General features: G+C 36.5%; 1 protein-coding gene across 2 annotated transcripts in view; it reads left to right on the top strand.

Moving 5' to 3' along the window:
• Positions 1 to 275: 275 nt before the first annotated feature.
• Positions 276 to 19,661, top strand: part of pcdh15b (protocadherin-related 15b) — a 245,671-nt gene continuing 226,285 nt past the window's right edge. The window contains exons 1-2 of one of the 2 annotated variants that reach the window (XM_051124508.1): positions 276 to 583; positions 16,366 to 16,480. In XM_051124508.1, coding sequence (XP_050980465.1) covers positions 16,384 to 16,480 — 97 coding nt within the window. In that variant the 5' untranslated portion in view covers positions 276 to 583; positions 16,366 to 16,383. The remainder of the gene's footprint in view (positions 584 to 16,365; positions 16,481 to 19,661) is intronic. The other variant, XM_051124507.1, reaches the window with a different exon arrangement.

A 19,661-nucleotide genomic window follows, 5' to 3' on the forward strand; every position in this document is an offset into this window, starting at 1 on the left:
TAAATAAATAAATAAATAAATAAAAAAAAAACAGAGAAGCTTGAAGACTGTAATTGTTCTCTATTTAATCCCATTAGTATGAGTAACATTTGAGATCTTAAAGAGATATCATTTGTGTGTTTTTTTTTTTTTTTTTCCTGTGGGTGGCCATGCGCTCTATGTGCTCTAATAAGATTACTCCCACAGCACGGCAGGTGCATATTCACCAATTTGAGCTCTCAAAATAGATGGCTGCCATTAAGGCGGAGGAGACCACAGAGGCAGGATCGCATTGCCACCCAACTTCGTGATATTTTCTCTCTGCGTGGGAATCCTCGTTTTCCTCGGGAGTGAATTAAAGACAGAGGGCAGCAGAGCTCCTAAACCCAACTGCTCGGGATGTGTTCGGCACTGAGGAGTTTCTGATACTCTCCAGCCGTCTGAGGAGGATTTGCATGGCTTTACAACTCACGCGGTAAGACTTTCTGCGCTTCTTCAATCGCTGCGCAGTAGCGCGTCAAGGAAAGTTAGGGACACTTTGCGCGCAAAGCGACTCCATTTTTGGATTGTTATTCCGATGGTTGACAAGTCGTTGGATGAGGAGGTGAGTGACTAAGTAAGGGGTTTATTTCTCTTTGGGTCGGCTGCTCTGAATCACATTTGGGGCTCGGGTTGTGTGTGAGGTGAATAGTATCTTCGGTTCTTGGCGCGTAAGGGCACCTGGAAATGTGGTGAATTGCACACAGGACGCATTGACGTGCTAGCAATTGCATTTGGAAGATTTATTGATGAAAACCGGCAAGTGGGTTTGATACAGTGAGTGACACAGTTTTCCAGCCTGACGTGAGGGATGTGTCTACAGGACTCCGGATTACCGTATGCTCATCCTATTACGCCGCACATTCCCGCAATCTGTTGCCTCCGCGTTTAATTCATTTAACGAAAGTAAAATAGAAATCAATCAAATTAGTTCAAACATTGATTACAGTCTAAAATATAACATCAGTACGCGTGAAAAGTTTGACTTGCATTCAAACGTTGTATTTACCATCGTAACCATACACAATAATATAGTTATTGTTACTACTGTAAAATCATACAATCAACATGAGATCGCTTTTAAAAAATGATCTGTCATTTTAATCTCTTTTATGACAGTGGTGACTATTAAATCACAGTTGTAACAATAACTAGTAAGTATGCCTTTTTGGTTGTAACTGTTTCATGGTACGTTTTTGCCAATTAAATAGTTTAATGATAACAATATGAACCGGTGTTTATGACGATGATCCATCTTAACATTTAAAGAAATGAAAGGAGGAAGCACTTCAACCTGACTTGACCCTTGAAAATGATTATGTTGGTGTAACCTACTGTATTTGGTTGAAACCAGTTCCTTTAGGTAATACAAAACATTTAAACATTTGAATTTTAGTTATTCCTCAACAGAACCACAGACTAGTTTTGACGCCGGAATTATAACCGGTCAGCATTCTGAAAAGAGAGAGAAAAAAAAAACATCTTTGTAGTTTTGATAGGCAAGACCTACAGAAAAGTAAAAAATCATGAATGAAACCTTATTAATATCTCAATTCTTTCTCCTAAATAGGAGTTAAATTAAATTGAGGTGGCATGACAGCACATACTGTATGTCCTCACAAATGTCTTAACCTCCAAAGGCTGATGTCAATATGAACTCAAGCATTTATCAAATTCTTCCAAGACCAAAAGATCTGAGCTGTCATCTGCATTTCTTTTATTTTTCATTTACATCCAAATTTAATTCTCAAGTCATTTTAAAAGCATCTAAAACAAACAAAGCTGACACTTAAAATGAAACCTACTGTAATAGAGAGTCTCCTAAGCTATAAAAAAAAAAACAACAACTTCTGAACAATATAATGTTACTCTGGGGAACCTCCCCGTCTCAGTGTTCCTCTGGATATGTCAGTGTGATCCGACATGGGTGATGAATTACAAAGTTAGACCATATAGAAGTAGCTAGTGTGGAACTACAGGAACACTAAATGCCAAGAGAACACAATGAAGAGCTGCTGGTCTTCTGTAGTGATAGCCTCCTCTGAAGCACGTATGGCTTCTACCCCTCCTTTCCTCATTAATTATTGACCCCCACCACATGTTCCTCTACTCCCGTGTTATTTGTGATGGTGTCTGTCTCCATGCTGCAGGTTAGGTCAACAGCTTGTGAGTTACCCAGTGGGTCTATTACCATGACGCCTTGTTTACCCCTTTTAAATATTTACAGAAATAGACATGTGCTGCTGGGTTTTATGCTAAATTAAATGAGCTTATCCAAGCTTATCCCCATTTCTGACAAAATATTTAAACGATGTAGTAGAATGCAGAAGATAACGATAACTTTTAAAAAAAAAAAATCATCTTTGAAAATGCCATTGCAAACCAACTTCAAAACACGTCATAACGTCTTTAAAGTTCTTAGCAATGCATGTTATATAACAACAATTTTCTTACAATACATAAGAATACAGAAGATAACTGATAATATTTGGGGTTTTATCCACTTTTCCTTCCCGTAAGAGTGGTCACGGCCATTTGTAAAGTTTATAGGTCTGGCTTCCGGTTTCATCAACAGCTTGTTTATTACAAATTGGTGTATCTTACCATATTATTTTAATGTATTATCTTAATTATGAACACATTGGTTTATAGTAAAAACAGTTTTACCATTTGCTGCACATTGTTATTTTTCTAATATTACCCTATAGTGGCTAATCAACTGGAAGTCTCCCTCGAAGGCTTACTTCCTTGTTAAAGAATGAGGTGGATTACAACTTAAATAAATAAATAAATAAATAAACAAAAATAATAGTAATTATAATTTTTTTTGCAGGTCATAAGCTCAAAATATAAAAAATAAAATTGAGCCAAAATATGTCCACATACTTATTTTAGCACATTTTAGGGATAGTTCATTCCAAAAATGACAACTTAGTCATTATTTACTCACCTTCAAAGCATAGTTTATTTAGAAATTAAAATTGTTACTCGCCCTCATTTAGTTCCAAACCCTTCCTTTGAATTCGAAAATGAACACGTCAACAAATGAACTCTTCAATATATATATATATATATATATATATATATTTTTTTTTACAAATTTAAACAAATCACATAATACAACATATACATAATGCTCATCAAATATGGCCAACAGAAGCTTATAAATACTTACAGAAATTAACACGTGCTCGTGGGTTTTACAGTAAATTAAAAAAGCTCATCCAGCCCATTTTCTCTGTTGACAAAATGATTTAAATGTAATTTTCTTACAATATAATAAAATAAAGAAGATAACATTTCTGTTTTACTAGCATTCATTATGTGCGAATTCATATCGGCTATTTCGAAATTGCCAATGTGGCCAAAAGCCAAACATCCGTCGCTTTTTAGCTGTGTCCTAACATGCTTGAGATTCTCTATATTTCAGCTTACCCTCCCTACCCGTCGTGCTTTGCGTGGGTTGATTCATTGCTAGGCTGCCCATCATTGTTTCACTGTCTCTGGCTGTCTCATTAAAGACATTGGCTAATAGGATTTATCCTGCTCTGAGGCAACCATAGTAAATGCTCATTTAGCTGGAGCACCCTCATCAAATGGGGCCTCTGTAATCAGACACTCAGGGATGTTCGTCCCTCCAATTCATCTTGGCCACCTGGTCTAAACACTGACTGGAGGCGGTGGCATCGCCGAACACTTGTGGGATATAGTGAGCCTGTCATTAGAAAGAAATGACGTTTGACACGGCTGACCTGTCTGGGGTTGACTAAACCTGGAAGGGGACAGAGTGAGAAAGTTTTGACCCTCTGATGGAGGTTGCCCTCTGACAGAAACACAGAAGCCGCGGTGGCTTTGCATTTGCTGTTGGGCTGAATTCTGTCAAGGCTTAGTGGACTGCAGGTCTTTCTCAAGACTAAATACTTCTCAGCCTGTAGACATTTGGTAGGTTTTCTGTCAGATTAAAACTTGCTGTGTATAGCTTGTGAAACTATGTGCTTGTGAATTTCTGAAACAATTTAATTCAGAAATTGCTAGTAAATTTTACAAGTAATTACAAAGAAATGGTGAACATGAACTAATGGACTGAAGTAGTATTTCTTGTAAGCTGTACTCCAGTAAACTAAAAAAAAAAAAAATTTTTTTTTTTTTTTTCCATTTTTTTTTCAGGTGTCCACATAATTGTTCACTTGCATTTCAAGGGATGGTTCATCAAATAAAATTACAACTAGGTCATTAGTTATTCACTTTCAAGAGGAAAGTAACTTATTCAACTTTATAATAAAAAGAAAATCTGTAACTTATTTAACTTTTTAATAAAAGTTGTTGTTCCAAGCCCATAAGAATTTAGTTCATCTTCAAAACACAAATAAACACATATTAATGCATATATACAGAGCATCAAATATGGTCAGTAAGTAAGAAAGCAAGCATGTTTGAGCTTCCCTTGATCCACTGATGCGCTGTATGTATGTTTGTTGATCAGTGGTTATATTTAAATTTGCTTTTAGCAGATGCTTTTATCCAAAGCGACTAGTTTAGGAAACAAGAGCAGAGAATTAATTTATATTTTTCTAGCAAGGAGTGGTTAAAAGGATATTCACCAAAAATGAAAATTCTGTCATTAATTACTCACCCTCATGTCACTGCAAGACCTTAGTTCATCTTTGTAACACAAATTAAGATATTTTTGATGAAAAAACAAGAGCTTTCTATGGAAGCCTGTTTGTGCCGCTGAATAATGTTTTTTTAAAAATGGTTATTGCGATTTGTTATCTCACAGTTCTGACTTTTTTTGTCAGAATTGCATGATACCAACTCGCAATTCTGAGAAATAAAATCACAATTGCATGATATAAACTCGCAATTCTGATAAATTAAGTCAGAATTGTGAGATATAAACACACAATTCTCTGAACATATCAGTCTTTTTTTCTCCTCATAACTGGACTTAATAACTCGCAATTAATTGCGAGTTTGTATCTCGCAATTCAGACTTTTTTTCTCAGAATTATGAGATGCAAACTCACAATTGCAAGTTATAAAGTCCACTTCAAAGTCCACTTCATTTCTCAGAATTGCGACTTTATATCCCGCAGTTCTGACTTTATATCTCACAATTCTAAAAAAAAAAAAAAGGTCAGAATTGTGAGATAAAAAGTTGCAATTACCTTTTTTATTTTTTATTCAGTGACAGAAACGGCCTTCCATAGTTTTCTGACCCTGCATAGACAACAATGCAACTGACACATTTAAGGCCCAGAAAGGTAGTAAGGACATCAATAAAATAGTCCATGTGACATCAGTGGTTCAACTGTAATGTTATGAAGCTATGAGAATACTTTCTGTGCACAAAGAAAACAAAAATAACAACTTAATTCAAAAAATTCTCCTCTTCCATGTCAGTCTTTGACGCGTTCACGAGAGATTTGTGTTCCGAAGATGAACATAAGTCTTACAGGTTTGGAATGACATGAGGCTGAGTAATTAATGACAGAATTTTCATTTTTGGGTGAACTGTCCCTTTAAGTACTGGTGGAAAACGTGTCTTTAGCTGCCTCTTGAAAGTTATGATGGTTTCAGCAGTTCAGGTGGAAGTTGGAAGTTCATTCTGCCAGAGAGGAGCAGAGAAGGTGAAAGTTTTGGAAAACGACTTTGTTCCTAATTGTGAAGGAAAAGCAAGGCACTGCTCATTCGTTTTATATGTAAATTAAAGCCTAAATTAAATCTGTTCATCATATAAAGTGATTGTAACTCTTCAGAAGACTTGGATCAAAGGATGTCTTTTAGGATGTCGGTATAAACTTTGATTAGTGAAAGTTTTGGTGTAATGGCCAGTGGAGGGACTGAGGTTTCTCTGGTTTCATTAAAAATATCTTAAAGGGGTCATCGGATGCAAAGCTCACTTTTACATGTTGTTTGAACCTTAATGTGTGTTGGCAGTGTATGTACAAAACTACCCTATAATGATAAAAATCCATGGAGTGTTTTTTAATTAATCTGTAAAAATAATATCCCCTTTTTCAAATCGAGCTATTCTCAGATGCCTGCCGGTGTGGCGTCACACTGACGGAGGCTGCTCCCATGATAGTTGATTGACATGAGCGTCTTACCTCAGATCAGCTGTCACAGTCGACCTCCATTGTTTCGATGCTGGAGCAGGGATGTAAGTTAGACAAGAATATCTCCGATTGAGCGATTGAGGTGTTGTGTTGCTGAGTGTAATAATGAACATAGTGGTCCTCATTTACTCCTGACATCTGAGCCGCTGAAGATGCAGTGGATTACGTTTGTTTGTGAAGGGAATGCGCCTCCCGATCTACATAAATGCGTCTATGTTCACGCAAATCATTTGTGATCCAGCTTCACCTACAGCAGAAGTGAGTATAAGGTTTTTTTGTTTTTTTTTATGAATCTCTACAATCACCTTTCCTAATAACGTGCTAGTTAGCAAGTTTCGCGGCTAAACGCACTAAATGTGGCTAAAGTAAAGTCTCTCAGAGCAGCTCGTTTCACCACAGAGAGAAGAGAGAGGTGGGTGAGCAGAGCTCATTTTCATTTAAAGGAACAATCCCCTCACAATGGAATGATTTTTGCAGAGCTCATTTTGACAAGGTAAAAAGGGTGTTGTTTTACACAACCTTTGAGAATTTTTAACCAAAGTATATTATAGTCTTTTCTTTAAGACCGTAAAGCATCATATCTACTTGTGGAAAATGGGCATCCGATGACCCCTTTAATTTGTGTTTCAAAGATAAATGAAAGCCTTATGGCTTTGGAACAGCAGGTTTATGACAGAATTAATTTTTTATTTTTTTATTTTTTTGGTGAACTTATCGTTCCGAACCTGTATGCTGTTTTTTTTTTTTTTTTTTCATGGAACAAAAAAGGAAAAATTTTGAAGAATGTTCATGCTGCTCCTTTTCACATAATGTTATTTAAAAGTGACTAAGGTGAAAAAAATGTAAGTATCATAAAATTAGTATGTACAACTTAATAAAGTGTAAAACTTTACTGAATATCTTCCCCTGAAAATAATATCTTTCCCTTGCTCTGCATTTCAGAATGCCATACGCACATGGGACTAATGGTGTTTAGCATCAAGGGAGGAATAAGAGTAAACAAATAATGACATAATTTTTCATTTTTAAACGAAGTGTTTATTTAATTTACTAATAATGTGCTCTTATGCATCGTTTAATCATTCACATCCATTATTGTGCAGGGGGGGGGTTGTCTGGGCATATAATATGTCATAAACCTAACACAACTTTGTTTACAAAAAGGTGTGAAAATTAAAGAATCTGTCTTCCTCTCTCTGTGTACTGTGACATTTGAATATAGATATAATGAATCAGCTGGATTGATTACAGTCATTTGCAGGGATAGTGCGCAAACTCCCAAATAAGTTGAAGTTAATAATGTCTCTTTTAGATGATCAGTAACTTTGGATCAGTTATGATAAAAAAAGAGATTAAACTTCCATCACTTTACTAATATGTATTTTTCCTAATATATTTTATGTGTGATATTTATTTTTGCATTAGTGACTGGTTTAGTTTGGCTAATACTGTTATGGAAAAGAAGAGGTCCGTTTGAAACCATTTTCATAATTTTCCCATTTCATCCTTGATTTTAGTGAGCTGAACTGAAAGATCTGAGGAAATTACCCCATGAATACTTTCAGGAACAGAATGAAGTGAGGAAAGAATCAATTCAGCTTGTGTTTGAGGGACTCTCACACAACACACACACACACACACCACACACGTCGGTGCACATACCCTGCTTATTTTGCACCATTATTCACGGAATTGGAAAAAAGTGAATCATTCAACTGTAAACATTCTTTTGTGCCAACCTCAGATGATAAATCAATTAATTTGGTTCTTTTTTACCCCATATTGTGATTGTTCATCTCAGAACATCCACATGAGCCAGTAACTCATAGGTTCTTGTGTTTTTGAATGAAAGGAAATTGTCACTAAATGTGGATTAAACCAGTTAATAATTAATACTTATCCATATGCTAAACAGTTTTACTTCAAAGTAGATGACAGCCCAAGAAGTGTCTCTCATCACAAAGCAAATAGACATTAGTAAGAATAAGTCATGAGTCAGAGGAAATACTTATTTCTGTTCTTTTACTGTGGCGGATGACGTCCGTCTTTCTAAAAACGCACGGCCTGATTACCTCACACCAGAGATAATGAAAGAAGATTGATTTCAGCCACTCACCTAATGGACAGTAAAACACCACTGGCAGGATCAGGCCTTAAAGGAACAGTTCATGCAAAAATGAATTCTATTAAAAGCCTGACAGTTTTATAATTACAGACGAACTTGTTGAATGGAAAATAGCTGCTTGAACACTGGATCTGGAACTGTCCATTTGAATTTGTATACATTTACTACAGCTAAGCACAAAGTATCAAGTCTAGTGGTTGAACAGTATGTTAATTTCCTCATGGCAGAATAAATCACTGCCTCCTGCAGTTCCATCACACTGCATTTCGCCCCTGCCTCATTATGTCCTGACTGTTGTTTTCTAGCCACCGTGTGGCTGAAAGAAATGGTGTACTGTTCCACAGTCAGTGAAACACAGAGAAGTGTAATGGATTAGCTATGTTGACAGGTTCAGTGTGGCCCATTACCTTACTGATCTCTGTCAGAATCCCAGCCCACTCAGTTTGGCGTTGAGGCTGACTGATTTTAGCATTACCCACAATTCTCTAATAAAAGTGCTTTCGCTCTTTGAGTGTCTTGCTTGTTGCCAGGAATAGAAAAAAAAAAAAAAAAAAGTTAATATAATAGGAGATTGAGCTTTTGGCAGTTGTGCTTTTGTTCCCAGTGTTGTGATTCATTCGGGTTGCTGTAGCATTCTGTCTTTCTACCCCCTTTTCTTTTAACAGTCATCTCGAGGCAAATTTTTAAGGGATTCATTCTCAAGGAAGCTTTAGCCATGTGATGTGCTCGGAATTAAACAATTTCACACAAGCAAAAGTTTATCTATCTATCTGTCTATCTATCTGTCTGTCTGTCTGTCTGTCTGTCGTTCTGTCTTTCTGTCATTCTATCGTTCTGTTGTTCTCTATCATTTTGTCATTATATATATCGTTTTATAGTTATGTTGTTCTCTGTTGTTCCATCCATCCATCCATCCATCCATCAGTCTATCTATCTATCTATCTATCTATCTATCTATCTGTCTATCTGTCATTCTGTGTGTGTGTCTGTCTGACTGTTGATCTGTTGATCTATCTAGTGATCCACCACCTATTGGTCTGTTGTTTTATCTTTCGGTTTATCTGTCTGTCTTATCCATCCATCCATCCATCCATCTATCTATCTATCTATCTATCTATCTATCTATCTATCTATCTATCTATCTATCTATCTATCTATCTATCTATCTATCTGTCTATCTGTCTCTCTGTCTCTCTATCTCTCTCTGTGTCTGTCTATCTATCTATCTATCTGTCTGTCTGTCTGTCTGTCTGTCATTCTTTCGTTCTGTCATTCTGTCATTCTCTCTATCGTTCTGTCGTTCTCTATCGTTTTGTCATTATATATCGTTCTATAGTTCTGTTGTTCTCTGTTGTTCCATCCATCCGTCTGTCTGTCTGTCTGTCTGTCTATCTATCTATCTATCTGACATTCTGTGTGTGTGTCTGTCTGACTATCTGTTGATCTATCTAGTGGTCCACCTATTGGTCCATTGTTTTATCTTTTGGTCTATCTGTCTCTCTTATCCATCCATCCATCCATCCATCCATCCATCCATCCATCCATCCATCCATCCATCCATCCATCCATCCATCCATCCATCCATCCATCTATCTATCTATCTATCTATCTATCTATCTATCTATCTATCTATCTATCTATTATTCTGTTTATCTATTGTTCTAGCATTCTTTCTATCATTCTATGTATCTGTGTCTGTCTATCTATCAGTCTATCTAGTGGCTTTATCTGTCGTCTATCTGTCTGTCCATCCATTCATCGTTTAATTTTTCTTGGTCTATCTATCTGTTTGTTCCATCTTACTGCTTGTCTGTTATTTTATTGTTTTATCTTTCTATCTGCCATTCTATTTATATATAATTCTATCTATTGTTCTGTCTGTTTTTCTGTCATAAATCTGTTCATCCGTCTGTCCACCAACAAAAAGGAGCTTCCACCATTAAACAGCCCAATTTCCCCTAGCTCTTTTGACATTGGTGGCACTCATGTGCACTCATCTCATAAATACGATTATTCTGACGTGATTTGAAGGCAGCATATGTTCAGCTGCTCTTTGTGAAATTGTGGCTCTGGGAAGCCTTTAAACAGTCAAGCAGGTGTTGTCTCAGTTACTCTGAGAGATTAGGGTTCAACTAGAGAGCGCTGTTCTAGACCATTAGCTTATTGGAGGCCCGTAGCTTCATTGTGCACTGATTGTAAGGCTGCGCACAAAAGGCTGTACTCAGTTTTGTCTAATTTCTCGAAAACCAAAAAGAAATTTCGAAGGAAACACATTTATAGAACTCGCCCCTTGACATGCTGCATCTGCCGTCAATCCGCTGCATTTTCACAGCGTAGCGTTGAAGCATCTCTCATTGATTGTCCAGAGGAAGACCTTTGTATTAAGGAACACAGGGGAGAGATATGCTTCCGTCCTGACAACAGAGGATGAAATTACATTCGTGTCTCCAAAGACTCTTTCAGTTCGGAAGAACAAAGACCATTCATAATGATAGTCGGCGAGCATGGCAGTACAATGATCGACTCCAGTGTTGAGGGTTTTGATGTAGTACAAGTCGAAAGGCTTGAAAGCACATGTCTCTCTCTCTACTTCTGTATGGTTGTCTCTTTTTCACTCAGCAATGGAACTTTTCATCAAGTAGCTTTGGATTTGCTGATGTGATTTGATATCTGGATCACATCAAGTTACATTTTTGTTGTTATTGGCTTTTCAAAATAGCCTCTGTAGGTTTTGCAAAGCAATGTCCTGACACCCAAAAGGAATCTGTCTAGATTGTATTACAGATGCCGAAGACTAGCTTGTGCTGAGCTGATGTTCATTTGGCTCTGATGACAATTGTTTATTTTTGGAAATGCACTTATTTCCGTTCAGACAGAATATGTGTCGATGACGTCAAATGATTTTTTTTTATCACCAATTCTGTTTACTGGGAGAAAAGTGTGTGGCTTTGCTTTACATTTCCGGGTGGGGACTTAAACCTGAATACACACAGACTCATGGGGACTCGTGTTATGGTGGGGAACTAAATTGAGGTCCCCATGGGTACAAAAGCTCTTAAATCATACAGAATGTTTTTTTTTAAGAAAGTAAAAATGCAGAAAGTTTCCTGTGATGGGTAGGTTTAAGTGTAGGTTTGGTGTAGGGCAATAGAAAATATGCTTTGTACAGTACAAAAACATTACGACTATGGAGAGTCCCTACAAAGATAGCTGACCAGACTGGGTGTGTGTGTCTGTGTGTTTTCCTTGCTTATTAGCAGACCCATGTGAATCTGTACCTGCAGAATTCACAGATTTCCAAAGAATCAAAATATTTGTAAAGTTCTACACATGTTTCTTGATTAAATATGTATTATTTTTCATAAAATATTGAATAATTATTCATTTTTAGGTAGTTTTAAATGTTAATTCAGTATTCAATATTTATTCTTGTTCTTGATTATGCTTTCAGTTACCAATAAGGCTAATAAGTTATTTTCTCAGTTCCCATTAACACATTTTATTATGTTTAAATTAGTTCAGCAGAGTTTCACAGTATCAGAATCAGGGACAGAATACTCTGCTTGTGCCTGCCTGTTACTTAATATGGGCCAGCATAGCCCGATGCAAAAAAAAAAAAAAAAAGAAATAAAAAGTGTACCGTCATGTCATATTTATAATCAGTACTGACAAAACTAACATGAAACTTTTATTAAAAACCTTGTTACAGAAACAAAACACGGCGTCTGATTTCAGCTTCATCTATTGAACAGGGCTGAGTTTGACAGATGGTGTTGACAAAATTATATTTTTAATATCACACCAAAGTTGGAAGATATAGACCAATAATATCAACGTGATATACACAGTGCCTTGCGAAAGTATTCATACCCCTTAATTTTTTCATGTCTCGTTATGTTGCCTCCTTTTGTTAAACTGCTTTAAATTACTTTTAAAATGCATATATCAGAGCAAAAAAAAAACAAACCCTGAGGTAAAAAAAAAAAAAAAAAAACGCCTGTAGAGCTCAGAAATGGAATTGCGTCAAGCCACACATTTGACGATGAGTTCAGAAAAAATTCAGCATGCACTCACCCTTAATGGAAGAGGTTTGAAACAACCAGGACTCTTCCTAGAGCTGACCTCCTGATCAAACTGAGCAATTGATGAAGAAAGGCCTTGGTTAGACTGGTGACCAAGAAGCTGATGGTCACTCTAGTTAAGCTTCATGATCATATACTTGTATGCAGATGGGAGAAACTTACTGAAGGACAAACATCACTGCAGCACTCCACCAGTTCTGTCTTTATGGCGGTGTGGCCAAACTCAATCCTTTCCTTGGTGAAGACACTTGAAAACCACTTGGAATTTGCAAATAAGCTCCTAAAGCACCCTCAGACTGTGAGAAACAAGATTCAATGGTCTCATGAACCTCAATTCCAAGCATCATGTTTGAAGGAAACCAAGCACTGCTGATCACCTGAACAGCAGCATCCGAAAAGTAGTACTGGTAGCAGCCTTGTGCTGTGGGGCTGTTTTTTCAGTGGCAGGGACTGAAGGACTCGCCAGAGTAGAAGGAAAGCTCAATGCACCAAAATATTGAGATAGCCTTAATGAAAACCCAGTCCAGAGCATTCAGAACCTCAGACAGGGCAGAAGGTTCACCTTCCAACAGGACAGTGACCCTAAGCACACAGCAAGAGTGGCTTAGAAACAACTCTGTGAATGTCCTTGAGTGGCCCAGCCAGAGCCTTGGCTTGAAACCAATTAAATATTTCTGGAGAGACCTGAAAATGTGCATCTAGCCGCTTCCAACCTGACAGACAGAGCTTGAGAGGTGAAAAGGTTAGGAGAAGAACGGTAGATAATTGCCAAATGCTTATATGCAAAGCTTGTAGCATCATACCAAAAAATACTTGAGGCTATAAAGGTGTTTCAGCTAAGTACTGAGTTAAGGGTATGAAAACTTTTGCAATTTACTTATTTCTTATTTCATTATTGTTATTTTGAATTATTTTTATTATTACAGTATTAATTTACCATTCATATGAAAGGAAATGCCTTTCACATGTTTGTCAGACCTTGAGAATTAATGTAAACACAACTTGTTTGTTCCTGGTTAAACTCCTCAGAGCTACCTTTTAATTTAGGGCCTATAAATCAATTGACCGCTTGACCAACCGAGAAGTCAGCATCACTCTATTTCCTCGACAAAGACCCACTTGAATTTTTCCATTGGCTTTTGGCTATTTGCAGAAAATAAGCTCTGTGACCAACAAAAGCTAATAATTTGTTTTGTTTATTTTGCTATTTTTGTTCACAAATAACCAAAACTTTTATATATAATTTATAAGGATATATATTTATAAGGTAATGCTAATTGACATAGCATTTATCACTGTGTGGAATACTATAAAATAATATGATTTCTGCCTCATTATGTGATAAGATTCAGCCCACATATGGAAGATATTTAAAACACTTGTTTGGAGTAAAATATGTTGCTATTCTCATTGTTGTTCTTTGATGCTGTAGTAAACTAAAATCATAAACTAAAATCACTAAATTAGCATTTTAGATTCTTATGTTTAGTATAACTGTTCTTTTTGTGGGCAATGGTGTAATTGATTGATCAAAAGAGAGAAAAAAGTTAAATTGACACACAGCACTGTTTGTTTATTTATTTATTTAATTAGTTAATTAATTTATCTATCTATCAAGATTTTGTATATCACAATGTATTATTATTGTGAATGTTTGTGGCCACGGTACTCATTTGGTTAAAAATCTGATGTTGTGAGAGCCGTAGTAACCACCATTAAGCTTCCAACAATTCTTTGAATTCTTAATAATAATAATAATAATAATAATAATAATAAAAACCTTTCCTAGAAAATATTGGCAAGAGCATGATTATAAACACAATGAGGATGTAAAAGCAGATTTATGAGTGGATGAGTTCACCTGTTTGGCATGATGACATTTACAGTCTCCCAAAACCTCTGTAGTCCCATTTAGACACTCGTTAGCAACTTCTTTTTCAAGACAAGTAAAAGCTTTAAAAATCATAAGGGGCATTAGTGGTGTATTTTAGTTGAACTTCAGCACTACATCTGCACAATTAAAGTGCATTAAATACAAAATTAGTTGTTCCATTTTAGCAGAAATATACCAGTTTAGTATACTAAAAGTTCAATTGCAGGGTATTTTTATTAAGTACATAATATGTAGATGCATTTGTAGTATACTTAGCATGAAACAAATTTATTTTAAAGGGGTCATCGGATACAAAGTTCACTTTTACATGTTGTTTGAACATTAATGTGTGTTGGCAGTGTATGTACACATCTACCTTATGATAAAAATCCATGCAGTAGTTTTTAATTAATCTGTAAAAATAATATCCCACGATAGTTGATTGACATGATCATCTTACCTCAGATCATTTGTCACAGTCCGACCTCCATTATTTCGATGCCGGAGCAGGGATGTAAATTATACAAGAATATCTCTGATTGAGCGATTGAGGTGTTGTGCTGCTGGATGTAATAATGAACATAGTGGTCGTCATTTACTCCTGACATCTGAGCCGCTGAAGATGCAGTGGATTACGTTTGTTTGTGAATGGAATGCGCCTCCCAATCTACATAAATCCGTCTATGTTCACGCAAATCATTCGTGATCCAGCTTCACGTACAGCAGAAGTGAGTATAAGGGTTTTTTTATGAATCTCTGCAATCAACTTTCCTAATAATGTGCTAGTTAGCAAGTTTTGCGGCTAAACACGCTAAATGCGGCTAAAGTAAACAATCTCTCAGAGCAGCTCGTTACACCACAGAGAGAAGAGAGGGGCGGGGTGAGCAGAGCTCATTTGCATTTAAAGGAACAGTCCTTTAGAATGAGATGATTTTTGCAGAGCTCATTTTGACAAGGTAAAAAGGGTATTACACAACCATTGAGAATTTTTAACCAAAGTATATTATAGACTTTTCATTAAGACCCTAAAGAATCATATGAACTTGCGGAAACTAGGCATCTGATGACCCCTTTAAATACATTTTAGTATATTTATTTTTCACTAGGGTTGTGTTAACCACAGAACTTATTTTGGCCATTTAACCAAAAACCCACTGAAAAAAATGAATGCCCACAAAATGGTTTTTGCAAAGAGTAATAACATATCTGTGTAAAACAGGGTTGAAATAAAATATAATAAGATATAATAAAATGAAGCTTATTTAGAACATTTTTCTGATGAAATGGAAATGCTGTTGTCAAAAACATGTACAACTGAGCACCATCATGTCTCAGAAATCTGTTTTTTAGCACTATTGTCTCCATCGTTCACTAAAACTGACCTAATTTAAAAAATCGCTATTGATTTGATTGCGTTATCTATAATCTTTTAGATGATACAGACTCTTATTGTTGTAGAATTCACTTCTGACTCGGTCTCCTCTGATTACTTATAATATAAATAAATTGACCTTATTCCTCTAGGAGCGAAGCTTATCTCTTCCTTCCATCCAAACCTGTCAAAGCATGTTGGTCTTTGAGTCTTTTCCAGGAAGGAGTTCGTTGACCCCTCAGACATGTTGCAAACTTCAAAGCTGCACTTTGCTGTGGGTTGTTATATCTCTCACACGAAGAACGCTATCTATCTCTCTGCTCACTTCAAAGGGAAAGGTTATATGTGCAGCAAATGCTTCCTGCCCACTGTTATTACCGAGGATTTCAGTTTGATGCAACATCCCCAAAGCCAAACTCTCTATTATTTTTATGATGTAAAATGACTCAAGTAATTATGGCTGGGAAATTGACTCAGCCGGTTTCATTGTCTGTTTTGATACCAGAATTAATTAGAACGTTCTGTGAGTAAACTTCAAAGTCCTTGGGATTGCTTTTAATGACAAACGGTAAATAATTTCCTCAAAGAGATGAAAATCAAACGGTCACTTGGCATCTGAATCCCCCTGGGGTCTGTCTAGAAATGCATAGGCTACCAATTATATGACTTATGACTCATGCGTCTTAAATGGTGCAGTCTCCATTATGCGGCTCATGCATGCGAAAGAAGCACTTCTTCCGTAGAGAAGACTGTAATCTGTCTCTTTATGTTCGCAGGTGAGCATGCTGTAATACATGAAGATGCGCCAGAGGTCGTGGCTCTTTAAATGGCTGGGAATAGGCATTGGCGTTCTTCTGCTCACCGCTGCTAGCTATTCTCAAGATTCAGAAGGTAAGTTCTCCCTCACAAATTTTCCTAATTGTCTGGCATCTTCAGTATCGCTTTGGAGGGATCGAATTTAGATGATATCTGTGTTTTCCAAAACTCATAAGCTCCTGATGTTCCAGAAGGTAGGCAGCGTGAGTATGAAGAATCACAGAATGCACTGCAACAAGCTCAAAAAAAAGAAAGAAGACATGCACTCTGAGAGAAATGCTGATTATAAATATAAAATAATTAAATACAGAAAAGTAGCAGTTAAAAGTGATTAATTTCAGAGAGGCTACTTTTCCTATATTTGTGTGTCTGTGTAATTTTACTCTAATGCTTTTTAGAGTAAGTTGTTAGTTTAGCGATATGCTAATGTTAAGTTCTTGCAGCAACACCGCGCTTCTGAAGTTTAATTTGAGCAGTGGCAAGGTAGCACATATAGACTGTAAAAAATATATGGACGTAGTGTCCGTGACATCACCCGTAGGTTTCTGAAGAGCATTTTTGAAGCTCTTAGTGGGCGGGAGTCGGTCGTCGCCATCTTGGAATCGCATCACTGCACGTCACTCCCGGATTATCGAAAGAGCAAAGAGGCGGGACGTGGGTGAAACTGGTTGCTGAAACCACACCCGCCTAGCGCGACAGTGGTGACAGCAGCAGCAATCCAACTGTCACTCAAGTGGCCACACCCTAAATTATGTAGAACTTTAAGGCTTAATATAATTTAACCGGATGAGTTATAAAAAAATTCACCCCCCTCACAGTTGACATGAAGGGCACAATTAGCTATATGGACCAAAACCACTTTTTGTACCAGGCTGTAAACATATTGTTTTCTGCTGTAAAGTTGGCCATTTTAACATGGGAAGTCTATGGGATTGACTCCCTTTTGGAGCCAGTCTCTAGGGGCCAGTCGATGAATTGCAGTTTAAGTCACTTCCGTGTTGGCTTCAATAGAGAGAGCGGGAGGTTGCCACTTGGTAGCACACTAGGTTTCGAAACAGAGCCCTAAAGTTTACATATATAACATGAGAATTTTAAAACATGCCTTATGCATTATGTATGGGTATTTATTTATTTATATATTTTTCAACTATAATCTTCTGGGAAAGTGAAAATGTTGATGGTGGAAATTCTTTTTTTTTTTTTTTTTACGGCTACGACAGTCATAATATATGTTGATATAAATAATTTTCACACAATAAATATTCAAATATTTTCTTGTTTAGGTTATCACAGTTTTAAAAAGCTCCATGATCAATTCTTTTTTATGATGGATTTTTATATCTCAAGACTGAATTCAGTGTTAATTTCGTCAACGAAGATGACGACGAAAAAATTTTTCTGTGACGAAACATTGATGAGCTAAAACTAATTTCTGATAATAAAAAGTATGATGAAACTTATGCCGCCTCTTTGTTAACAAGACGAGATGGGACGAGAATGTTATTTGAGAACTACCGGACATTGAAAATACATTCTATAGGCTATCCTCTGTCAAATGTGCGTCTCTGTCATTAGATTGCAATTGGATAAGGGGCGTTTGCATGTCTAGTCTCAGCATGGCAGCCGTAATGATGCGATCTGGCGATCTGAATCGATGGCCTCAGCACCTGAATGGTTAGGGATAGAATCACCAGATGTCCCGTTTTCCCCGGTAGTCACAATTTGTTGTCGATTAACTTAAAGTTAGTAAAGGCGGGATAGGCGGCATCGCGCTGATAGAAGTGCTGTCTCTTGTGCAGACTCCACTTCTTCTGTACAATGGACACTTCTGGACAATGGTACAATGGGAAAATCAGTCAATAAAAGGCACTTTGAAAGTAGCAAGATGATAAAAAAAAAAAGTTGGAAAAAAGTTTCCAGTTTTAATGTGACCTTCATATGATCAAATTAGTTAGTTAGAAAGTAATTAATTAATTAATACCAACCCCTGATATATAAAAGCGCCTAAAATTTCAGGAAAATGCTCAAGTCATACTGTGTGTAACACTGTAACAGTCAATGTATGTGAATATAACACATGCATTCACTGTTACATTGTTACACATTGTTTGATATATGTATATTTTGCATAGTCACTGTATCAGCATGCATTACTAGTAGGAAATGTTCACTTCTGCAGAATTCATAATGACTCGGCAGGACAGATAGATTCTAATTTAATGCAGATTGCGATGTCGGAAATTTGCACAGTGCGTCTCCAACCGGTCTAAACACAGCTAGATTCACTTCTCATTCAATCTATGATGACACATATCCTTTCACACTGGACACCAGTGTAATTTATTGTATTTCCTTTGTGTTGCATAGATGTGCTTTCTAGCGTTTTATTGATGTAGCACCCTGATATGAAAGTGGAGAAACTATATATTGATCCTCCTCTTGCAAAGACTTGGAAACTGCTTTTTAATTCAGGCTTCAATTCAGTAATCTTTCTATTCTTTTAAACACACTCATTTTTGGATACAAAAAGACCTAGAATGTTAAATAAATAGTTAACCCCAAAATCAGGCTTTTCTCTTATTTACTGACCCTCGTAATATTTAGAACCTATATAGCATTATTTTGTTTATTTATTTTTATATAGAACATAAAAGATGCATTTTTTGGGAAAGAACTGTTTTTCTTACAACAGTAAGTTGTATAGTTGCCATGGCCATCAAGCCCCAAAATGACAGATGGGCATTATAAGGTAACATAAAAATAGTTTTTTGAAGTTATAAAATCCCCCTGTCTGGAAAATAGACCAACATTTTTTGGGACCAAAATCTGTCACCACCAGAACGGCTAAATGAATCATTCTTTTGAGCTGGTTGTCAGTGAATCGTTTGATCCAGGTAGGAAATTAGACTGAGTGATTAATTTTCATATCAAACTGATTTGTTCATGATTCTGGCTTAATTGAAATGTTTCAGAAGTTAAGATCTCAATGTAGGGGAAGATTGTCAGTGAATTTTGATTTATAAACTTGAAGTTTTAAAGACAACATTTATGGTGCTTTTTGGTATTTATTCCATCAGAAGCTTGTTAGCATGTATATACCTTTATAACTAAAACATATTGCCAGAAGTAGATGGACTCCTCCCTTAATGGTTTTGGAAGCCATACAGTGTTTAAAAATCTTAATGCTGCACCAAGCAGTGACATTCTGGAGAATTATGGGCTGCCAACTTTGTGGCAACAGTTTAGGAAGGGCCCT

The sequence above is a fragment of the Labeo rohita genome, chromosome 12 (genome assembly GCF_022985175.1).
Source record: "Labeo rohita strain BAU-BD-2019 chromosome 12, IGBB_LRoh.1.0, whole genome shotgun sequence".
Lineage (NCBI taxonomy): Eukaryota > Metazoa > Chordata > Actinopteri > Cypriniformes > Cyprinidae > Labeo > Labeo rohita.